At 47.0% G+C, this 25,011-nt stretch overlaps 1 protein-coding gene and 1 long non-coding RNA gene across 2 annotated transcripts in view; one reads left to right on the top strand and one right to left on the bottom strand.

Annotated features, from left to right (window-relative positions):
* Window positions 1–20,842, top strand: part of SLC27A3 (solute carrier family 27 member 3) — a 31,286-nt gene extending 10,444 nt beyond the window's left edge. Inside the window, 9 exon segments of the mRNA XM_081840952.1 lie at window positions 1,067–1,276; window positions 4,092–4,250; window positions 6,684–6,808; window positions 7,867–8,061; window positions 11,914–12,004; window positions 12,120–12,318; window positions 14,665–14,762; window positions 17,725–17,855; window positions 19,387–20,842. Of these exon segments, the coding sequence (XP_081697078.1) occupies window positions 1,067–1,276; window positions 4,092–4,250; window positions 6,684–6,808; window positions 7,867–8,061; window positions 11,914–12,004; window positions 12,120–12,318; window positions 14,665–14,762; window positions 17,725–17,855; window positions 19,387–19,563 (1,385 nt within the window). The 3' untranslated portion in view covers window positions 19,564–20,842.
* LOC309330184 overlaps window positions 1–25,011 on the bottom strand; it is a 182,011-nt gene that overhangs the window by 118,562 nt on the left and 38,438 nt on the right. The window lies entirely within an intron of this gene.

Below are 25,011 nucleotides of genomic sequence, written 5' to 3'. Positions count from 1 at the left end.
ATATATTACAATGTTGAAAACCAGATATCGCCCAGCCCTAATCCTGACTATACAAGTTAAGCAAAGCCAATTGTTGGTACTGTCTGCCTTGTGATCAAAGAGATCTCTATAAAAACATTTCCCCAGAACATTTCTGTTTTTGGACACTTCCACCACATGCGTCGATATGTCCCTATAGAGAGACAACCTCTCCAACACAAAGGAGAACTGTTTGGGTCTATATAGTCTAGGCGTCAAGGTGTTAACTACCAACCATGCATGATTTTTAAGGGCTTTTTCTCTGTCTGTTGCCAATATGGATTTATGCATTGCTTTTGTCCGCAGTCTGTTCCATGCCTCTTCTTCAATTTCTAAATCCCAATTCAATCCTCACCATTTTCTCAGAGCAAATCAGGTGTTCTTATTCCTGAGCTATGGTCTACCCTTAAAAATAATTATTAAGATTCCAGTCCTCATGATATGAGTAAATGGGAACATATAGGAAGCTGCCATATTGTCAGCCAGACTTTTGGTCCAGCTTATCCAATGTTGTCTACACTGACTGGCAGCATCTCTCCAGCGTTTCATCCTATTTCTTTGTATTATCCAGGAGTTAACAGCCAACTCAAGAGTTCATGAGCCACAGCCGGTCCTTTTCATCCCGGGCTGTGGCTACCATTTTAAATATACTATTTTAAAACAGTCATGGCTCCCTCCCCTCACTAATTCTGGCAAGTATAGTTTGTGAAGGGTGCTGAGAGTTGTGAGAGACACCCCCGCCTTCTCCTCACAGTTTCCTGAGTGGTTTCACAACCAGCCCCTCTTCCCAGGGAACTCTGGGAGTTGTAGTTCCATGAGGGGAACTCGAGAGTCTCCTAACACCACTCAGCACCCATAACAAACTACAGCTCCCAGAATTATTATATTTTTTGGGTGGGGGGAGCCAGGAGTGTTTAAAGTGGTAGCGCAGCGCCTAAATGTGCGTATGGAGGAGGCTGCAGCCTTAGCTGAGTTAGGCGATTCCTGGTCAGCCAACATTGTATACCGACGCTTACTTGCATCTTTCCGTCTCTCTGTCTCTTTGCAGAGCTTTTTGAAGCTGTGGAGCCCATCCTTCCCAGCTTGGAGGAAATGGGCGTGGCGGTCTGGGTGTTGGGGAAGGGGCCCTATCCTCCCAACGTGACTGGGCTCCAGGATCTGTTGGAGAAAGCGTCTGAGGATCCCGTCCCCTTTGAACTCTCCACTCCTGACAGCTTGTCGGATACCTGCCTCTACATCTTCACCTCGGGGACCACAGGTATAGTCCGAACTGGGCAGTTTGTTGTTGTTGTTTTTTAAATAAATTTTTATTAAGATTTTAAAGGTTACAAAGAAAAAACAGAAAAGAAAATAATCAACAATGAAAAAGAAAAAACAATACATATGAGGAAAAAAAATCAAAATACAGAAAAAATAAAAAACAAGTCAAACCTTTAACTCACTTACTTGCATTCACTTATTTCCTTGACTTCCTCACGCCTCCCATTTTTGTATTCTAATTCAATTAAATATTCCAGCAAATCCTTCCAACTTTGTTTTTATCCTAAAAACTTATCTTAACATATTATAATTTTACCTTCTCTCTTTCACCAAATCATTTTTACTTAATCCTTTATATCCTTTCTGCTAAAATCACATATTTTTTTCCCCCCACCGACTGGGCAGTTTGTACAGTCAGCAGAAACCTAGGCTATGCCACCTCTGGTGTAGTGGTCAAAGTGTCAGGCCAGGACCTGGGACAGGTCAGGGTTCGAATCCACCACCATGAAGTTCACCGGGTGTTACCTGGGTCCAGTCACGGCCTCTCAGCCCAGCCAACCTCACAGGTTAATTAGCCAACCTATAATAAGGTGTCAAGGAAATAAACAACTATCTGACTTTTAGAAAACATCTGAAGGCAGCCCTGTTTAGGGAAGTTTTTAATGTTTGATGTTTTATTGTAATTTTAATATTTTGTTGGAAGCCACCCAGAGTGGCTGGGGAAACCTAGCCAGATGGGCGGGGTATAAATGAATATATTATTATTATTATTATTATTATTATTATTATTATTATTAGGGGGCAGTTCGTCCACCTTTGGTGCACTCAGCTCTCACCTTTGGCTCCCAGAAGCTGTTGGCATGGAATTCAGGAAGGGAAGAACCAAGTACCTTGAGCTCCTTGGAGAAAATGGGGGGATATCAACACAATAAGTAAATGGTAATCAGTGCATTTGCCCGTGAGGAATTTATTCCCCATCTACCCAGTGGAGGGACGCGGGTGGTGCTGTGGGTTAAACCACAGAGCCTAGGACTTGCTGATCAGAAGGTCGGCAGTTCGAATCCCCGTGACGGGGTGAGTTCCCGTTGCTCGGTCCCAGCTCTTGCCAACCTAGCAGTTCGAAAGCATGTCAAAGTGCAAGTAGATAAATAGGTACCACTCCAGTGGGAAGATAAACGGCATTTCCGTGCGCTGCTCTGGTTCGCCAGAAGCGGCTTAGTCATGCTGGCCACATGACCCGGAAGCTGTACGCCGGCTCCCTCGGCCCATAGAGCGAGATGAGCGCCACAACCCCAGAGTCGGCCACGACTGGACCTAATGGTCAGGGGTCCCTTTACCTTTACCCATCCAGTGGAGGAGGGCTGAAACTAATGGTGTCTCCAGCCCCAAGCACGCACAAGCAGAAGTGGTGGGGTCCAGAAATTTAAGTGCCAGACTGTACCACTTCGGTCTGCCTAGCTCAGTATTGTCTATTCTGACTCTCAGCGGCTGTCTGGGATTTCAGATATGGAACAGTCCCAACCCTACTTGCAGATGGCGGGGATGGAACCTGGAACCTTTGGAATGCAAAGCAAATGCTTCTTCCAGGAGCAGATTCCTTTGCTTCTGTACTAAGAGCGAACTTTTTCTCATATGGATGAGAAGGCAGAACAGCACCATCCATCGGGATAAGCGGGAGGTCCCAGCGGGTTTGAGGGAACCCCAAGGTTTGCAGAATTATGCCCACCAGAAAAATGAGGAAAGCTCAGTGGGGACAGAGCGTGCTCATTGGCCATGGAATGCTGCCTGGATGTCAGAGAAAAGGGGGAATCAGGGTAACAGGGTCATGGAAGGGAGCATCCGGCAAAAGGGTAGTCTGTCTGCCTTGGAGGACTGACCAGGAACATGTTACACTGCAACATTTCATTGCAGTATCCCAGTTATAACATACTTATCCAAGTATGGAAAAGAGAACCACTACACTAAACAACAACGACAACAACAACAACAGTTACAATGTGGAACTTCTGGAGCTTCTGCTTCTGAAATACAGGCGACGCTCGTTCTGAGGATAGTGCCTAAATCCAAAATCCCATATAGTCAAAGCACACAGGGTTCAGTGGTGGGCGGGATTGCCAAAGTCTCTCCCCCCCCCGCCAGATGTCCATCCCCTTTCTAATTTTTTAAAAATTGCCAAGCATGTATAAAGCTGAATGTGCGCAAGTTAAATGCATGTAAGTTGTAAGTGACCTGTAATTGAAGAAAATGTTGACCGCCAAAAGGGGAAAATGGAAAATCAAGGGGAGGAGGGTTGTGAGGGGAATATTCAGCAAAAGGGAGTGGCTGGCCAAGAACATTTCACGCTGCAACACTTATTATAACATACTTATCCAGGTATGCAAAAGAGGATCACCCCAATAATAATAATAGCAATAGCAATAGCAATAATAATAAGAAGGAGGAGGAGGAGGAGAAGGTACAGTAGTACCTCGGTTTATGCACTTAATCCGTTCCGGAAGTCCGTTCTTAAACCAAAGCCGTTCTTAAACCGAGGCGCACTTTCCCTAATGAGGCCTCCTGCCACCAGTGCCCTTCCACCATTCAGCTTCCGTTCGTAGACTGAGGTAAAGTTCGCAAACCGGGACACTACTTCCGGTTTTGTGGAGTTCGTAAACCGAATAGTTCGTAAACAGGGCTGTTCTTAAACCAAGGTACCACTGTACTTCTGAAATTTATGGTTCTGAAATATTGGAGTGCGGGGGGGGGGGGCAGAAATGACAAAAAGGGAGAGGGAACAGCTGAACTCTTCCTTCCTTCCCTCCTCTCTGTTCCAGGTCTCCCCAAGGCGGCTCGCATCAGCCACCTCAAATCCATCATGTGCTTGGGCTTCTACCAGCTGGTGGGGGCATCCCAGTCGGACGTGATCTATGTGGCCTTGCCCCTCTACCACATGGCGGGGGGTCTTCTGGGGGTCATCGGCACTCTTGGCCTTGGTAGGTTTGGAGGCTTGGTGAAGTGGAGTGGCTTTTGTTTTGGGGGGTTTTTTTGGGTGGGAGGAAGCTGGCTTGTGGTTGCAAATGCTGGGTCATTAAGTTCGCAGATGATGCAGCGGTGGTTGGTTTAATCACAGCTGGAGAGGGGGAGGCAGCCTGTTGGAAAGAAGTTGAGCAGTTGGGGGAGTGGTGCAGGAAAAACAGCTTACTCCTTAACTTAAAGAAAACAAAAGAGATTATTGTGGACTTTAGGAAATGTACATTGAATATTCAGCCATTCAGAAATTAAAACTGCACCATCAGAATAGAGAAGGACCGGAAGGGACATATTTGCCAATTTTGGCAGATGGACTTTCAGTTAGGGAGTTAATATAAAAGTTAAATAAAATGGAGTGCAAGGATGCAGCCTAGCTTTACTCCAGTGTGGGTCTGGATTTCCTTAGTTAAATGCCCCTGCCAGTCACATCTGATCTGAAGTTGTGTGTTTTCATGCAAACTACGAATAAGAATCAAGATGCGTCTGTCTATATTTGTATCACTTAGGTTTTTCCAAAGCCTTTCTCGTGGTATAAGATCAAAGGCAGACTTAAAATTTATAAAATCTGCATAAAGAGACCCTCCTTTTATTGAGGCATACTTTTCCACGAGATGGTGGAGCACCAGTCCGTGATTTGTGGTTGACCCTTTGGCTCTGGAGAGTGAGACTCGGGGAGCTGTCCGTGGTCCTGACCTCCCTGGCCTCTGCTGAAAGTCTTTAAAAAAAAAAAAAAATTTAATTGGAAATTTTATTTACAACATAACATAAACCCCCCACCCCCAATACAGAAATCCACCCTCATTATACGTGAATATAACATACAATAAGCATAACATACAACAATACAAACAACCAAATAAAAGACTTTCTTTATCCTATATCTGGCCTCCTTATTTACTTCTTATAAGCTGTTTCCTTTAATAATAATAATAATAATAATAGTAATAATAATAATAATAATAAATTTTATTTATATCCTGCCCTCCCCAGCCGAAGCCGGGCTCAGGGCGGCTAACAACACTAAAGTAGTGCAACATTATAAAAACATTATAAAAATTAATTAAAATCAAAATTGATGGCAACCCTAAACTAAAGTTTTGTAAAGATTGCCAAAGGAGGGAGTCAGGCTGCACCCTGACCCAAGGCCTGGTGGAACAGCTCTGTCTTGCAGGCCCTGCGGAAAGATGTCAAGTCCCGCAGGGCCCTAGTCTCTTGTGACAGAGTGTTCCACCAGGTTGGAAAAAGCCCTGGCTCTAGTTGAGGCCAGCCTAACCTCTCTGTGGCCTGGGACCTTCAAGATGTTTTTATTTGAAGACCGTAAGTTCCTCTGTGGGACATACCAGGAGAGGCGGTCCCGTAGGTACGAGGGTCCTAGGCCGTATAGGGCTTTGAAGGTTAAACCAGCACCTTAAACCTGATCCTGTACTCCACTTTATGAATAATTATTAAGATTTTTCTAATTATAACTGAAATATCCACAAAGTCTCCTGCAGACTTTAATCGAAACAAGTCCAAGTATGTATTTTAGGGCACTGTTTTGTGAAGTATTCTCTGCATTTTCCCCATGCTTTTTGAAACTCTTGTCTAGTGTGATCTCTAATCGTCTCTGTTAATCTAGCCAGTTCAATGTGCCTCTGCTGAAAGTCTTGACTTCTGGGCTGCCCAGAAAAGACTCAGCCTGACCTCTTTCAGGTCCCGAGTGTTAGGATATCAGAGAGACAGGATGCACTGCCCCCAATTTGCAAGTTTCAGCTTATTTTCTGGCCGGTTGCTCGGGTGCAATTGTGCAGCTTCAACAAATTGACACAGAATCACTCCAGATTTTTGGGTGCTCAAAGTCCTCCTGGCGTCATTGCTTTCACCAGCTAGGCTATTTCCCTCCCCACAATAAGTGGGGACGAGAAGTGCTCTTCTGGATCAGGGCGAGGGTCAGTCTAGCCCAGTATGCTGCTTACAACTGTGGGCAGCCAAGGAAGCCCCTCCAAGGCAAGGCACAGGGGCAATAGGCCTCCGCTGTTCCTTAGTACCACCCCAGCGTTCTGGTATTCAAAGGTAGACTCTCTTGAACCTGCAGGCTCTGTTTTTCTGTCCTGACTAATAGCCACAGCTAGACCTCTGCTTTTTAAAAATATGACACAACAAGCAAATGCAAGGCAATGAATGACCAGAAATATGATTTCGAGTTGAAAAATAAAAGAAAATTCAATAAATACTGACCAGGAACTTGTTTTAGAATTTAGAAAGGAAAGAAAGTGCAATAAATAATGAGGACTAGAAACTTGCTTTAAAATGTAGAAAAAGAAATGATAAAGTGGTGGTGGTGGTGCGAGTTATGCTTGGGCATCTTGTGGCTCCCAGCCGTTCTCTCTTTCTCAAGGAACCCCATCTCCTTCTAGGGGCTACTTGTGTTCTGAAGAAGAAATTCTCTGCCAGCCAGTTCTGGCCCGACTGCCGACGCCACCGTGTTACCATTTTCCAGTACATTGGGGAGCTGTGCCGCTATCTGGTCAACCAGCCACAGGTGAGTGTTGGGGGATGGAGGCCCTCTGCTGGTGGCAGGAGGGATTGCCACGCAAGCCGGTCATCCCTCTCCTCCAAAATCTGAAGACAGATGTGTGACTCTTCCAACTCTTAAAAAAGGGGGGACCTTTCAAGAGTTCCCTGGGAAGAAGGATTGATTGTTAAACCACTCTGGGAATTGTAGCTCTATGCGGGGCACCCCAACAACTCTCACGATAATAACTTTTATTAATTTTTAATTACAACCCAGGGATAGCCTCATTATAACAATACCAAATTACAATACAGTTACTCATACCAATCTTTCAGTTACCATATTAAATAATTTAGGTGCCCCCCCGGCATGCTAGATCTGATGGTTTGATGGTTGTTGTTTTTTAATCTGCGTTCCAACATCTTATTAATTTCATTTAAATTCCAATCATAATAATAATCCCATAAACAAAAACTGCAATATTTGCGACTTATATTCGTGTTAATATCCCCAACAACTCTCTGCACCTTTAACAAACGATAGGTCCCAGAATTATTTGATCTTCCATGAACTTGTCTAATTGTCTTCTAAAGCCACCCAAATCAGGGGCAACATCACCTCCTATGGGATCTCCTAAGCTGTCCCTGCACCCCTTTAACTACTTTTTATTTTATTTTTTGAGATTTGATCTTATTTCTCATGGCCCCTGGAGCCATTTCCTTTTTTTTTTAATTTGCATTTTATTTATTTGTTAACATTCTTGTATTACATCGGTAAACGTTGTCATATTACATTACAGGACTTACTATTAAATAATTTCCAACATGTATACAAAAATTATATACAGATTTTATATACCTAGAAAGAAAATGAAACAGAAAAAAAGAAAGAACAAAGAGAAAAAAGAAAAACGAAATTTCCCTCCAAAATCATATACATACCAACACACTAGACTTCCTGTCTTTCCTGTTGTATATTCCTTTTTTTACAAATGAATGTACCCTGGAGCCATTTCCAAGCATCGGCCGAATTCTCCTCCTGGCTCTCTGCTTATTCCTCCTCCTCCCTCCTTCCCTCCCTCCCAGAGCCCCAGTGACCGGGAGCACACCTTGCGCATGGCTGTGGGCAGCGGCCTTCGCCCGGATGTTTGGCGTGAATTCCTGCGCCGCTTTGGGAACCTGACGATCGTGGAGACCTACGGCATGACCGAAGGGAGTGTCAGCCTCTTCAACTACACGGGAGCCGTGGGGGCTGTGGGCCGCGCCTCTTGGCTCTATAAGGTGAGCAGTGACAGCGTCTCTCCGAGGAAGCAGGTGGCGCTTGCGGAGAAGGTACGGGTATCAGGATGTGGCAGAGAGGATACCTGAGGCCAGGGCTGGATTTAGGTTTATGAGGCCCTAAGCCAGGGGTCAGCAAACTTGGTCAGCAGGGGGCCGGTCCACTGTCCCTCAGACCTTGTGGGGGGCTGGACTATATTTTTTTGGGGGGGGTGGGAAATGAACGAATTCCTATGCCCCACAAATAACCCAGAGATGCATTTGAAATAAAAGGGCACATTCTACTCATGTAAAAACAGGCTGATTCCCCAACCGTCTGCGGGCCGGATTTAGAAGGTGATTGGGCCGGATCCAGCCCCCGGGCCTTAGGTTGCCTACGCATGGGACTCTGAGGCTTAGCTCAGACTTCTTTTCACTACAAATGTAATAATAATAATAATAATAAATTTTATTTATATCCCGCCCTCCCCAGCCGAAGCCGGGCTCAGGGCGGCTAACAACACTAAAACAATACAACATTATAAAACATTATAAAAATGAGTTAAAAACAAAATTAATGGCAACCATAAGCTAAAGTCTTGAAAAGATTGCCAAAGGAGGGAGTCAGGCTGCGCCCTAACAAAAGGCCAGGTGGAACAGCTCTGTCTTGCAGGCCCTGCGGAAAGATGTCAAGTCCTGCAGGGCCCTTGTCTCTTGTGACAGAGCGTTCCACCAGGTTGGAGCCGCAGCCGAAAAAGCCCTGGCTCTGGTTGAGGCCAGCCTAACCTCTCTGTGGCTTGGGACCTTCAAGGTGTTTTTATTTGAAGACCGTAAGTTCCTCTGTGGGGCATACCAGGACTGTAACCACAAGATTGTAACCACAAGACTGTAACCACAAATGTAACTGTAACCACAAGATTAAAGCCTGCCTTCAGGATTCTACTGCGAACTGAATGTAAGTAAACTTTACCACTACAGTGGACGCTCCGGTTGCGATCGTGATCCGTGCGGGGTGCATTCGCAACCTGCGGCGTTCGAAACCCGCATCTGCGCATGCGCGGGTTGCGATTTGGTGCTTCTGCGCATGTGCGACTGCCGAAACCCAGAAGTAACCCGTTCCGGTACTTCCGGGTTTTGGCGGTCTGTAACCTGAAAAAACACAACCTGAAGTGTCTGTATCCCGAGGTATGACTGTACTTTAAACAAGGCTGTTGTGTTGTTATTATTTATGAGGGAAATAAAGGGGGAATTTTACCAGGAACAATCCAGTCTGGACAAGCCAGACCGGATTGCTTAACTTAACGAATCCATCAGCTTGCTTCTAGCAGTGTGCAAGGGAATGTGCTCTGCTGCTTGCTCACTAGTGTGAGCGAGGAGGGATAATATTTAATCAATATATCCTCTCCTACCTTCCTCAACATGAGGATCTCAGAGCCTGGGCAGGTCTGTATGTTAGGATACAGACTTTCTTTCTTTTTAAAAAATATTTTAAAAATTTTTATAGCATAACATTTTAAACAATTATTAAACATACTTTTATATCTTATACACATTTTTTGATTTCTATCAGTCACGTCTGAAAATTTTCCAATCTTATCACTTAGTTTACATTTCTTACTTTCACGATTACATTTAAATATTATAACTAATGTCTCTCTTCTTTCTCTGCTTTGCAATATTTCATATACTTCTCCTTAAAAAAACTTCTTGTAGTCCTACTAGCGTAATTTGTTGATTACAGCTGCTCTTCAAATAGTTCGTACATTTCTTCCAATCTTCTGTAAATCTCTGGTCCCGCAGGTTTCAAATCCTTCCTGTCATTTTATCCAATTCTGCGTAGTCCATTAATTTTGTCTGCCATTCTTCTTTCGTCAGTAATTCTTCTTGCTTCCATTTCTGGGCTAACAATACTCTTGCTGCTCAGATAGCCTGGGCCTAAGCTTTATAGGGACCTCCAGATAGGGTTGAGCCTGGAGATGGGAGGCTGTGTCCCCCCGGAAATCGCTGCTGTTATGTACTGAAGTTCTCACCCTGGGCCAGCAGGGGGATAATGTAGATAGTTATGCAAATAAGGGATCGAAAGTGACGTTCAGTGATTGGATAGTTTTAGAAAATTGTTACAGTTACGTTGTACTGGAGCTCTATATACCGTATTTTTCCCTCTATAACACGCAGATTTTTTCTCCTAAAAAGTAAGGGGAAATGTCTATGTGTGTTATTGAGCGAATGTGTGGTCCCTGGAGCCGACTGGCCCGAGTGCATCACACATTTTCTTCGGGGGTCGTCTTCGTTGCCGTCAGCAGAAGTCAGGGAAGTGCTTGCTAGGAGGTTTGGCCACTCTGATCGCTTGATTGTGTGTGCAGCCCGACTGTGTTTGCTAGTGTGTGTGCTTTGTGAGTGTGTGGTTGCCTGTGTGTTTGTTCGCTAGCGTGGGTGCTTGGAGGGAGTGAGAGAGTGACGGACTGCTGCATCTTCTCCTGCAATTTGCCTTTTAAAAAATTGGAAGCAGCGGGGCAGTAAAAACCACCCCCGAAAGCCCCATTTTTCCCTTCTAAGGCTGCAGCTCGGCTTTGGGAGCCCTGAACCCCTGCCTTGTTCTTGAGGGATCTTTGAGGTTTTCCCTTTAGCTTTAACCCAGCCCCCTTATTTTACCAGTTCATCTTCATTCTCGGTGTGGTAAACTGATTGCAGGCAGCCACACGTGTGTTCGAGCCTCCCAGAGAGAAAGCTGTTGCTTTCCTGCATTCTGCCTCAGGGTCTTACTGCCCACCCGCTTCTGTTTCGTTACTGTGTTTGCTGAAACGGAACAAAGAACAGAGAAAACCCCTCCCCTCCAGGCAAGCAGAGGGGAAAGCAGAGCGTCCTTCCTTCTACCGTAATTCCTCTCCGTGCTCCGGTGCTGCTGCTGCTGCTGCTGCGTCTAGGGACTCGCAGGCAACATGCAGGTGGGGGAGAAAGAGAGAGAGAGAGCTGGGTGGGTAGGTGGGAGAACTTTTGCCTTCCTTTCCTCCCTCCGGTAAAACCCCTCTCCTGCATTCTTAGCCAGCTGCTTCTCCGCACACCCCTCTCGGTGCTCCTTGTCTCTTCTATGTTTTTCCTTCCCTCCCCACTTAAAACGTGGTTACAAAGCACGGATCCACATGGATCCTCAGGATCTTTGCATTGGGTCACCCCAAATTCACCATCAGATCACATAGCATATCCATGGCTACAGCCTGCACCAAAAAAATCACGCACCCACTGTTGCCTGGGGCTGCAATGGTACAAAAACATGGTTACAAAGCATGGATCCAAATGGATCCTCAGGATCTTTGCATAGGGTTGCCCCAAATTCAACATCAGATCACATAGCATATCCATGGCTACAGCCTGCACCAAAAAAATCATGCACCCACTGTTGCCTGGGGCTGCAATGGTGCAAAAACGTGGTTACAAAGCACAGATCCACATGGATTCTCAGGATTTTTGCATTGGGCTACCCCAAACTCACCGTCAAATCACATGTCTGTGGCCACAGCATGAAGCACAAAAATGATACATCCACTGTTTCATTCAGAATTTCCCCCCCCTTGTTTTCCTCCTCTAAAAACTATGTGCGTGTTATGGTCAGGTGCGTGTTATCGAGCGAAAAATACGGTAAGCAGGCTGACTGAACCCTTCAGTTCAGTTCTGTTCTGGCCTCTGAATAAACAAGAGCTGTTTGAAGAATCGCTGTGTCGTCTGATATGTTCACCCACAACTTAACAGCTGGACTCCCAACTCCCATCATCTCTAAAGGCCAGGGGTGATGTCATGAGCTGAATCCCCTGCTTTAGCCCCTGCACCCATTTCAATATATTTTTTGAAAAGCTTCTCTTGCACCCCTACTCTCTGCAGAAGTTCGTCCCCTTCGAACTGGTCCGTTACGACGTGCTTCGAGGTGCTCCCTTCCGGGACAAGGCGGGACGGTGCCAGCGTGTCAAGAGAGGTGAGCAAGGTCTTGTCCGTTCAGTCGGGGGCAGAGAGAGAGCCGCCTTCCGTCCCACCGTGGCGCCCCCACACTTCCAGGTCGGTGACTGTCCGTCTCTCTGTTTTTGCGTCAGGGGAGCCCGGCCTTCTGATCTCTCCCGTGACTCCGCAGACACCTTTCCAGGGCTATGCCGGAGGGCGCGAGCTGTCGGAATCCAAGCTCCTCCACGGGGTCTTTGCTAACAGGGACACCTATTTCAACACCGGCGACCTGATGGTGCAGGACAAGCGTGGCTTCGTCAGTTTCTGGGATCGCACCGGAGACACATTCCGGTATGTTTCCTCTTCCTCCTTTTTCTCTTGGAAGTTGTGGGTCAGGAACTCCTCTGGATATGAAGAGGGTGGCAAGGGCAAGTTTTTATTCCAAAAGTGCAGCCTGGAGAAAAATGTTTGAGAACCGCTGGTTTAGAGAGCGCAGGTGCCTGCCTGTAGGAGCTTACAGTCTAAACTTCGTCAAGAAGAAAGAGGAGGCAAGTTTTTATTCCAAAAGAGAAAAAAGTTTGAGAACCACTGGTTTAGAGAGCGCAGGTCCCTGCCTGCAGGAGCTTACAGTCTAAACTTTGTCAAGGGGACACGTGCAGGAGAGCTTTTGGGTTCTGTCGGGTTGGAAGTGAGGAGGCTGGAGACACTTCACTCCCTTGCGATGACTTCACAAGTTTCAAACTGACCTGGAAACTGTCTCAGAAATCTTGTTCCTTGAGTCAAGAGATTGTCTCTCCATGCCTCAGTTTCCCTCTAGGTGGAGGGCAGCATTGCACTTAGGTCCTGCTTCTGGGATTTCCAGAAAAAGTATCTGGCTGGCACTGTGAGGGAAGGATGCTGAACTTTGGCCTGCAGAGCCCTTCAGCTGTTCCTCTGTACTTCTCTGCCTCAAATTCCTTGCAGGAATCTCCATCCTTTCCTTTCCCTCTGCCTCGGTTTCTCTTTAGGTGTCTATTTCCTTTCTCCCCCTTTGTTCCCAGTTGCCGGCCGGCCTGCTCTTCTATTCCAAGCTGGCTGGAGGGAGCATTTTCCTCTCCATTGAGCTACCCCACCCGCCCACTGGGAAATGTTAAGAACACCCATAGCACCTTCTTTGCTGGTCCTGGGCTTTTCCTGCCCATCAGACTCTCACCTCCTCTTATTTTAAATTGCCAACTGCTTTGCATTCTCCTGCTGCCCTGTCTTCTGATGCAAAGGCGCCCCCATGTGGCCTGACCTACATTTCTCAAGTTAAGCCGCTTTTGAAAGCCGGCCCGCTATTTACAACACGGAGCTGGCCACAGGAGGGCGCTCCTTGCTAAAGAAAACTTTCTGGAGGGGGAAACAAGGAGAGCCATGAAGGAACCTCCCGAAGCAGAGGTGGCTGATGTGGCTGTTTTGATAGAATCGTAGAGTCGGAAGGGACCCCAACGATCATCTAGCCCAACCCCCTTGCAATGCAGGAATATGCAGGTGTCCCTTGCGGGGATCGAACCTGCAACCTTGGCATTGTCAGCAGCACGCTCTAGCCGACTGAGCTATCCAGTTTCGCTGGACTCCCAACTCCCATTATCCCTGATGAACCACTGGCTGTGCTGCCTGGGGGCTGATGGGAGTTGGAGTCCAGATTCCCCCATTACAGTGGACCCTCGGGTTGTGAACGTGATCCGTGCGGGAAGCACGTTCACAACCCGCAGCGTTCGCAACCCATGTCTGTGCACACGCGGCTTGCGATTCAGCACTTCTGAGCATGTGCAAAGCATGATTTAGCTCTTCTGCGCATGCGCGACTGCCAAAACCCAGAAGTAACCCGTTCCGGAACTTCCGGGTTTCAGCAGTCTGCAACCCGAAAAATCGCAACCCGAAGCGGCTGTAACCCGAGGTATGACTGTATTATTTTTTATACATTTTTATTAATTTTTTAACTTATCATTTCCAACAGTCATTTGACATACATTTTTATCTTATACAATATTTTAGACTTCCGTCCACTACCCATGAAGATTTTCCATTCTTTATCACTTAATCTGCATTTCTTAATTTCTCTTATTACTTTTAATTGTCCTTAACTAATGATTCTCTTCATAGTCTTCCTTGCAATATTTCACCTGATCCTCCTTACAAAACATCTTGCAGTCCTACTAGCGTAATCTCTTTATTGCAATTGCTTTTCAAACAGTTCAAATATTTACTCCACAGATTCCCCCATTTTGAGAGCAAGAGAAACGGGATCAATGACACAGCAGGAGGTTGGGCTCTGATTTGCTGCGTGGATTTTGAGCAGAATCTGGACAGCCAGCCATCTCCTAGACCTGGGCGTCATGTTTTGGGCAATAAATTGGACTTGACGGTTAGGGAAGAACAATAACTCTCCAATTCTGTGGGTCTGGGAGTCTATATCCTCCACCTTTTTCATCATTATCGTTTTTAATTTTAGCTGTGATGGCTGCTTTGCGTGGGTTGGACTAGATGACCCTTGGGGTCCCTTCAAATTCTGTAATTCTCTGATCGTATTATAATGCTTGCTTTATCTCCTCCCCATGCCTGGCACAGAGCCACCTTGCCAGCCTCTGCTCCCGGGACTACGCCCTGCGATTCCCCAGATTCTTCCACATACCTTTAACCCTTTAATTCTATTTTCTCCCTGCCCTTTCCTAGGTGGAAAGGAGAGAACGTGGCCACGACAGAAGTAGGCGAGATCCTGGGAAGCCTGGACAGCTTGCTGGAGGTCACTGTTTATGGTGTCACGGTTCCAGGTACTCTTGAAATGAGGGGCTCTAGAATGTGTTTTTCAAATTATTATTTTACTTCTTTATTTGGATGGTTTATATGCCACTTTTTTTAAAGAACAGAACTCTAAGGTTAAAACATCTTAAGCAAAACAGCATTTTTTTAAAAACCACCAGAGAACATCCACATTCTATCAAACACAATTAACAGCTAAAATGGAGCGTCCTGTAATCAAAATAAACATTAGGCATACAAACCAACTACAAAAATAGTGAAATTCTAGGAACCATATTACAGAGGTACCTGGGTTTACAACCACAATCTGTTCCGGAGGTCGGGTTGTAAACCAAAGAAGGTTGTAACCCAAGGCGCTCTTTCGCCAATGGGGTCTCCCCTCAAAAATTGGTTGTAATCCAAAAAAAGGGACACGCACTTCCAGATTTGACGTGGTTGTAATCCAAAGCGGTTGTAATCCAAAGCGGTTGCAAACCAAGGTACCACTGTGCAGGAAAGGGCTGGGATTTGGGTAGAGGGTGTCCCAGGCATAGCTGTCAACATTTTCCCATTTTAAGGGATATTCCCTTATTCTGAATAGGACGTGACTAAGGACACCTTCCACTTTACCACAGATACCACTTCAAAGAGCCACGGTTTCCCCCAAAGAATTCTGGGAAGTGTAGTTTGTTGAGGGGGCTATTTCTCTCACAGGCCTACAATTCCCAGAGTTCCCTGGGAAGAGGGATTGAGCGCTGAACCACTCTGGAAATTATAGCAGTGTGATAGCTTGATCTCCTGCCTCCTAAACCCTTCAGAAGATATCCAGAGTGTTTCTTCAATTGCTGGATGTTTCCAAATTGTTTTAGACCTGTGTGTATTTGTAGCCTCATTCACCCCACGACCCCACTTTAAACAATCATGGCTTCTCCCAAAGGATCTTGGGAAGTGTAGTTCGTTTAGAGTGTCGAGAGTTATTAGCAAACCCCTGTTCCCCTCGCCGAGCTACAATTCCCAGAGTTCCCTGGGATGAAAGGGGTGTGGATTGTTCAAACCACTCTGGGAACAATAGGCGGTTGGCCACCATGAGAAAAAAAGATTCCGGACTTTCGTGGGTCTTCGGCCTCATCCTGCAGGGCTCTTCTGATGCTGATAGCCGTGATTGTTCAGAATGGAACTCTTAATTTCGGGTCACGGGTTCAAGCCCCACCTAGGGCAAAAGACTGAAGGGGGTTGGACTAGATGACCCTTAAAAAATATATTATATAATCATTTTTTCGATACAAACATCCGCAAAAGACACTACAACAAAACCATAATAACAATAATAACACAATTTGACAATTCAGATTTAAATACACTGATAGGTATATGACTGCACCCTTTTAACAATATTTTCTCATCTCCTCCCCACACTTCCCACCACTATCCACCTTATCACTTAAATATTCATTCCAGATTTCTTCATATTTATCCATTCTTAATTTGCGTTGACATGCAATTTGTTCATATGTAGCTAATCTGTCTGTATTATCAATCCATGTGCTCAATGGAATCTTTTTGCGGCTCTTCCAATTCATTAAAACATGTTTTTTTGCTTCTAATATAGCATGGTACATCCATTATTTTTTTGACCCCTTGTGGTCCTTTCCAACTGTATAATTCTAATATTCTAAGAACCTCACTGTCCCAAGGCAGTCTACCTCTGAACAGTAGATGCCGGAGACAAACAACGATGCCTTAAGCACCCTACCTGGGGACATGCTGGAGGAATCTGGTTGGCCACTGTGGGAACACGATGCTGGACTTAGGTGGGCCATTGGCCTGTTCCGGCTGCCAGGCTACCAGGAAGTCATTTTGGACTCACAGCTGTCCATGGAGGCACAGGTCAATTCTGTGTCCAGGGCAGCTGTTTATCAGCTCCATCTGGTGCGCAGGCTGAGACCCTCCCTGCCCGCGGACTGTCTCGCCAGAGTGGTGCATGCTCTAGTTATCTCCCACTAGGACTACTGCAACGCGCTCTACGTGGGGCTACCTTTGAAGGTGACCCAGAAACTACAGCTAATCCAGAATGCGACAGCCAGACTGGTGACTGGGAGTGGCCGCCGAGACCACATAACACTGGTCTTGAAAGACCTGCATTGGCTCCCAGTACGTTTCCGAGCACAATTCAAAGTGTTGGTGATTACCTTTAAAGCCCTAAATGGCCTCAAAGGCCCAGTATACCTGAAGGAGCGTCTCCACCCCCATCGTTCTGCCCGGACACTGAGGTCCAGCTCCGAGGGCCTTCTGGCGGTTCCCTCACTGCGGGAAGCCAAGTTACAGGGAACCAGGAGGAGGGCCTTCTCGGTAGTGGCACCCGCCCTGTGGAACACCCTCCCACCAGATGTCAAAGAGAAAAACATCTACCAGACTTTTAGAAGACATCTGAAGGCAGCCCTATTTAGGGAAGCTTTTAATGTTTGATGCATTACAGTATTTTAATATTTTGTTGGAAGCCGCCCAGAGTGGCTGGGGAGGCCTAGCCAGATGGCCGGGGTATAAATAAATTATTATTATTATTATTATTATTATTATTATTATTATTATTATTATTATTATTATTATTATTCTGATGCTCAGGCAGGCCTAACTAGGCCCCTGCTCACCAGAGGTTCCCATACGAATATACAGTGGTACCTCTGGTTGCAAATTGGATCCGTTCTGGAGGCCCGTTCACAACATGAAAAGTGCGCAACCCACAGCGGTGCGTCTACGCATGCACGGGTTGCAATTCTGCGCATGAGCGTGACATCATTTTGCATGTTTGCGCATGCACGAGTGGCAAAACCCGGAAGTAACCCTTTCCGGTACTTCCGGGTCGCCGCGGGATGTAACCTGAAAGAACATAACATGAAGCGGACGTAACATGAGGTATGACTGTATATCCGCTTGTGGCGCATTCCGGAGTGAGATCTGGGCTTCACCTCTCCCTCTCCCTGTCTCTTCCCCCAGGGCACGAAGGCCGAGCAGGCATGGCGACCGTGGTGCTGAAACCAGGACAGGAGTTTGACGGTGCCCAGGTCTACATGCATGTGGTGGAGCTCCTCCCGCCCTTCGCCCGCCCTCGATTTCTGCGCATCCAGGTACGAGGAGCCCTTCCATGCAGCCTGCGCCTCTTCCACAGCCATGCAGGAAAGAGGGGTGTGTGTGTTGTGAGTGTTGGAGGCTGGGTTCCTTGTGCCGGGAAGCGGTGATGAGCAAGATCTTGTGGCGGAATGTAGTCCCTTGGTAGTCTCAGCGCTTGGGTCTGTAGCGAAAAGAGGCCCTGTTGAGACTTCCCTGCTTGTGATTTTTTTTAGCCGGGTAAAAGCCCAGACTTAGCTTAACTGCACCAGAGTGGCTCCTGTCCACTGTCCTGGATTCCCCTGGTTCTGCAGCACCCCCGGAGGCGACATTTCCCAGATGGGTGTAGCTTTGCCTGGAGTATAGGAAGCTAAGGGAAGACACGCCAGAAATTAATAATTAATAATTAATAATTATTAAAGGTAAAGGGACCCCTGACCATTAGGTCCAGTCGTGGCCGACTCGGGTTGCGGCGCTCATCTCGCTTATTGGCCGAGGGAGCCGGCATACAGCTTCCGGGTCATGTGGCCAGCATGATTAAGCCGCTTCTGGCAAATCAGAGCAGCGCACGGAAATGCCGTTTACCTTCCCGCCAGAGTGGTATCTATTTATCTACTTGCACTTTGACATGCTTTCGAACTACTAGGTTGGCCGGAGCAGGGACCGAGCAACGGTTTATAATTATAATAAATATAATTTGGACTATAATTTGATCTCTTTTCATTTTAGTTTTTTTATTTTAATTGAAGTATTATATTTAATTGGATGTTTTTAATCGGAAAATCAATAAAAATGATTTTTATTTTTTAAAAAAGGGAAGACACACTAGATACTTGAAGGGCCATTAAGCATGCCAAAGGTGGACGTCAGCCTCGCGGCCCCCCAGACCTCTCTCTCTGGCCCCTTGGGATTCATCTCAGGATGCACCCCTTATCCTCAGACCACACCCCTTGCTGCCCCAGCTTCACACCTCCCTTGGGTATTGTTCCCTGGCTGAAAGGTGCTTCTGAACTCTGACATGTTACCCATTTGCATGGATGTAGGACAGAGAGAGGGGTGGGTGTGGGTCAGTCCCGTCCCCCCCATTTATATTTTATTAAGTTTCAACCTTTTTAACACACAGTCAAAATGCAAATTCGTCTTTTCTCTTGTTTTTGTCAACTTCCCACCCCGTTTTCCATTGTTGTTCCTCCCGTTCTGCCCCACCTGATCTTCCGTCCGTCGAATCACAGCCACAATATTACAATCTAAATGCTTCTGTCACTCATAGCTCAAATCCTGCTTGCGACTTCATTATACCATATATCTTTAAACAGTCCAAAAAAGGCATCCATTCTCCCATAAAAGATTCTCTTAATTTTGTGGTTAATTTTTACCAAATTTAAGCTTTTGCCTCTGGCCCTCCCCACCGCTGCTATGCGGCCCCCAGAAGGCTGCCTATCTGTCAGAGATGCTGCCAGCTGCAACGTTCCTGCATTCGGCGGGGTGGCCTGGATGACCTCCTGAGGTCCCGACCCCTCAGTTCTGTCCTTTCTCTCTCCTCCCCGCCAGGAACACTTGGAGGTGACGGACACCTTCAAGCAGAAGAAGGTCCGCCTGGCAGACGAAGGCTTCAACCCGACACTGATCTCGGACCCCCTCTTCTTTCTGGACGACGCTGCAAAGTCGTACGTCCCTCTGACCCACAGCATCTGGGAGGGGATAGCTGCTGGCCACGTCCGGTTATAACCTGCACCCCCTTCTCCTGATTCATACCCGAACCCCAGTACTCTGAGCTGGGGGCTGCAGGGTGTGCTTGAAGACTCTAGCCTCCTTCGTTTCCACCTCGGCCTTAAAAGGTTCTTGTGCCTCTTTCTACACCCCGGATTTTCTCTCCTAGCTGTGCCCCAGGGTGACCCCACACCTCTGCTAGTGGGGTGCCCCCTTAGCGAGGACTTGACGCCCCCTCCTAGCCCCTCCATGCACGAAGAGGGGGGACTTATTCCTGCCCAGATGTTGCTGGACTCAACCTCCGATCGTCCTTGACCCAGTCCATCATCTGAGGGTTACCTCCTTTACACCTCTGTACATGTAGAAATTTATTTTTGTCCAGTGGTGTTTTGCAATCTTGCTGCTGTTAAGCCCCTGGGAATCCACCGCCCTTACTGATCTACTGCAGATCACCCGGAAATCAACTGGCAGATCCTCGTTTTTGTCCTGTCCTCCCTTGTGGTTGCTCTGTAAGAATTTCCCTTCCTGGGTTGGGCTAAGGCAGGGCTGGGGGCCCTGTTGTTGGACTATAACTCCCATCATCCCTGACCCGCTGGCTGTGGGGGCTGCTGGGAGTTGAAGTCAAAACGACAGCTCCCATCGTTCGTGGCCATTGGCTGTGCTGACCGGGGCTGCTGGGAGTTGCAGTCCTAGAGCATCATGGTTCGACAGCCCCCATTGGCCCTGATGGCTGGCGATGCTGGTTGCAGGGGCTGATGGGAAATTCCTCGGTCCCCATGCTGTGGCCCAGCAGCTAACTTATTTCCAGTAGTGCCCAACCTCGTTGCCTTTGGGAAAACTTGCAAAGCAGATCGCGGAGGCTGACGGGCCGTAGCAGTTAAAACCATGATCCGTCCTCCAGTCCTGGTGTCAAATCATCTGGTGGTTGCCACCCAGCTGCTGTGCCTCAGATACTTTGGTCTCCCATCTGCAATAGGGAGAAACGGAACACCAGCCCAGCTTACAAGACTGTTGTGCGAATCGCTGAAATAACAGATGCGGCACACATGGACTGGACAAACCACATCAAGTCTTATTTTCACGATGTTCTCTGGGCTGGGACGAGAAGCGGGGTATTTTTGTGAGGTGGCGGTGCTCTTCTGCTCTGCCGACGAGGTGTTTGCAGGCAATGGGTCTGCTTTTAGGAGTTAGCAGGCCTGGTTTGAAGGTGAGGGGCTTGTGAGGGAACTATGGGTTGGGGTTGTTTTTTCTATTCTTCGTATCAAATAAAGTTCCCCCCTTTTTTTTTTGTACCAGCCGAACTGTGGTCTTTATTGCTTCAGCAGGAAATCCTCTCACCAACTCTGTTCCAGAAAGAAATCTGTTTTGGGGACGGGGTGGTATAAATCTGCTTTGGGTTTGGGTCTTTGCCTGGATTTTGGCTGTGTGTGGAAAGAGCCTAACTTGAGAAGGGAACCCCCCCATGGCTAACATGAGGTATCCATCATCACATGGAGTCAAATTTAGGAACGATCAGCTTCATTGAATGTTGGAAGAGGTGGCCCTCCAGGCTTCTCAGTCTGGCCCTTGAGAGACTCTCTCCAAGCTGCTCTCCTTGAATGCTTTTGCTAGGTAGAAGGGTGGCCTTGGGCTCGCCTGGGACCTGTGTGTGTTTATCAAAACCTCTGACTTTTGTATGACATGGAAGTAGCCTACTGTGCAAAGGCAGAAAGTCATATCTGTTACTCCTCCCCCTTTTTTGCATTTGGTCCTGCCCACCAATGGCATGTGGCCCTCAGAATGTTGCCCCGAAGCGTGTGTGGCCCTCGGGCTGTTTCCCATTCCAGTTGTAGACCATGAGACCATAGCAGATCAGGTGCTGGTGTGTGTGTGTGTGTGTGTGTGTGTGTGAGAGAGAGAGAGAGAGAGAGAGAGAATATCTTCCTAAAGCTTGAAATGAGGCAGGTTGTGTGTGTGTGTGTGTGTGTGTGTGTGTGTGTGTGTGTGTGTGTATTTGTGTTAGCAGCCATGAAGGTTTGCAAACCATCATTAGTGAGGGTCAGTCGGTTTCTCTCCTTTCAGTTTAGTCTGGGTCAAAGGGCTGAATACATTATATTGATCTTTTCTCAATCATCTGAAAGGCTGAGGGTCCTATTAAGCTGTGCCACATTGGGGGCAGGGAACAGGGAGGAAGGAGCTTGGAAACTACAGCACCCCACAAACCCTCCAAGTCTTTATCCCCTGCATCTAAGGGGGCGTTATATGAGATGACTGAGTGCACGTCAGCTGCCTCCTCACCCTGTTATCTTCTGCTTTGAACCATGATGTAGTTTTTGTTTTATAAAGGAGTAGCAGTACTGTTGGCAGCAGCATCTGGAACAACCAGGAACTTGCTTGGGCCTCCTAAGTATTCAGAGAGCCCTCTAGCCTGACCAGAGTCTCTGTGGTCCATTTTCTTGGAGGACTCAACTTTACTAAAATGTTGAAGCGTTTCTGCGCTTTCCCTGATATAACCCCTTGCCTGCTTTCGGATTCTCCCGTACTCCTGCTTCCCTTCAAACAATCTTACGTACTGTTAACGTTTTATGGTTGCGTTTGGTGGACTGTACAGTGGTACCTCGGGTTAAGAACTTAATTCGTTCTGGAGGTCTGTTCTTAACCTGAAACTGTTCTTAACCTGAAGACCACTTTAGCTAATGGGGCCTCCCACTGCTGCCGCCGCACCACCGCTGCGCAATTTCTGTTCTCATCCTGAAGCAAAGTTCTTAACCCGAGGTAATATTTCAGGGTTAGCGGAGTCTGTAACCCGAAGCGTCTGTAACCTGAAGCGTCTGTAACCCGAGGTACCACTGTACATGAATTAGGTAACTCATTTCCAGGGTGGCAGCCTTGTGATTCTTTTGGGGCTTACAACCGGGGTGATGCTTTGGATAGCCACTAGAATCAGGCTGTAGCCCACGAAAGCTTAGGCCGTTGTCTTTAAGGTCTCACAAAATTCTGCTGTTTTTTACACTGCCTAACCAAAGCAGGAAGATGTCCTCACATGTCTGTCTGTCTGTCTGTCTGTCTGTCTCTCTCTCTCTCTCTCTCTCTCTCACACACACACACACACACACAGAGTCTTCAAGGCCTGACTTGCCCAAGTAAATATTTTTTTGGGAGAGATGATGAGCGCCTTCTGTTCCCCTACTGCATCTTTATTCATAAGACACTAATCCTCCCGTGGCAGTCTGGGAGAGTTGGGGGCGGGGAGAGGGTCAAGCCAGCCCTAACCCAATAAGGTGGGGAATAATCTCCTCTCCCTAAAAAAAGAAAAAGGGGGGGAGCAACAACCCAGAAATCATCAACCCAGGAACTTGACGTACACAAACATGCCAGTATCCTGGTGTGTTTGCAAGAGAGCAAAAACAAAATTATTTTTGCTTAGGGACACACACAGAGAGAGCAACTCTGAATCTGAGACGTGGAAGAAATAAAGACGGGGTCTTTATTAAGGGCTCCACCACCCTACCCCCGTTGCTTTTTGAAATGTCCCCCACATCCCGAAACGTGTGTTAAAAAGCTCGACAACAGGACCCCACTAAATAAGGCATGGCTGGCTGGGTTGCTGATCCCTCCCCCCCCCCCCAGACAACTAAACCCTGCCCTGGTGCCATTCCCAGCTGCAGTGGGATTTAAGTGCTGAGAAACAAACGTAAGATTCTCCATATAACTTCAAGACAGACAGGCATATTGTTGTTGTTGTTTAGTCGTTTAGTCGTGTCCGACTCTTTGTGACCCCATGGACCAGAGCACGCCAGGCACTCCTGTCTTCCACTGCCTCCCACAGTTTGGTCAAACTCCTGGAGGAGGAACCGGCAAGCCACTCCAGTATCCCTGCCAAGAAAACTCCATGGACAAAGACACTAGACAGGCATATACATATTTGCAATTAAATAACAATAAAGCATAATATTCTAAATTGATTTCCTGCAGCTCCTTTTTAAATGGAGCGGGGTTATTGGGTGGTTGTTTTTATTTTGATTGTGTTTTTTTGTGGTTTTATATTTTGATTTTATTCTGTGAACCGCCCTGAGACCTTTGGGTAAAGGTAAAGGGATGCCTGACCATTAGGTCCAGTCGTGGCCGACTCTGGGGTTGCGGCGCTCATCTCGCTTTACTGGCTTCCGGGTCATGTGGCCAGCATGACTAAGCTGCTTCTGGCGAACCGGAGCAGCTCACGGAAATGCCGTTTACCTTCCCACCGGAGTGGTACCTATTTATCTACTTGCACTTTGAGGTGCTTTCGAACTGCTAGGTTGGCAGGAGCAGGGACCGAGCAACGGGAGCTCACCCCGTCGCGGGGATTCGAACCGCCGACCTTCTGATCAGCAAGTCCTAGGCTCTGGTTTAACCCACAGCGCCACACGCATCCCTTGCCTTTGGGTATAGGGTGGTATATAAATTCAAATAACAACAACAATACCCCCTAATGACCATACCAATGTGCTCAAGCAGCTGTTTGTTTTTAAGTGGTAAAGGCAAGGGAAAAAGTAATATGGTTTTGGAGCATTGCAGCCAAAAGCCTTACTAGATTCAACTCCCTTGGGGGCTGAGCTAGCTTTGAGTCAGTTGCCATCTTGACCCACCTCACAGGGTTGTTGTGAGGGCGAAGCGAGGGGTGTGCATTGCTCTAAGCTTCTCGGAGGGGAGAGAGAGAGAGAGAGAATACACACACACACTCAGTTGATGATAATGTTGTTGTTGTAGTAGTAGTACAGTGGTACCTCGGGTTAGAGACGCTTTAGGTTACAGACACTTCAGGTTACAGACTCCGCTAACCCAGAAATATTACCTCGGGTTAAGAAATTTGCTTCAGGATGAGAACAGAAATCGTGCTCCGGCGGCGCAGCAGCAGCTGGAGGCCCCATTAGCTAAAGTGGTGCTTCAGGTTAAGAACCGTTTCAGGTTGAGAACAGACCTCCAGAACGAATTAAGTTCTTAACCCGAGGTACCACTGTACTAACTGAAATTTTTATTTTATTTCATTTTGTGGCTTTGGCCTACTGGGCCTGTTTAAACGCTTGGTAATAATAGCCTCTAAGCCTGAATTATAGAGAACAACAAGGCGCAATAATGACACGTGAGATGGATGGGAAGATAGCTGGATAAAACCAATCTGTCGGGTTGTATCAAACTTCAGAATAGATCCATTGAAGTGAATGGCCTTGTGCTATGTACATTGTTTTACAACTATCAGGGAGTGCCCGGCGCTCCCCAGGAATTTGTAGGAACCAAAAAATGTTGTGATTTTTAAATGTTAAAAGTGTCACTTGTGAGTTTGAGCCCGTCATGTCAAACCTTGATGAGGACCACTCCCCCCCCCCTACACTTAGGTCTGCCATACCCCCAGAATTTCCCAGACTTTGCTGGGATTCGGCTGTTGGAAACAGAATGTGGGCCGAAATTACTTAATGCCTGGACAGTATGGCAACCCATGTTGGAAGT

The sequence above is a fragment of the Podarcis erhardii genome (assembly GCF_964252035.2).
Source record: "Podarcis erhardii genome assembly, chromosome: 15".
Classification (NCBI taxonomy): domain Eukaryota; kingdom Metazoa; phylum Chordata; class Lepidosauria; order Squamata; family Lacertidae; genus Podarcis; species Podarcis erhardii.
The sequence above is the reverse complement of the archived record's forward strand: the minus strand, read 5'-3'. Positions and strand labels throughout refer to the sequence as shown.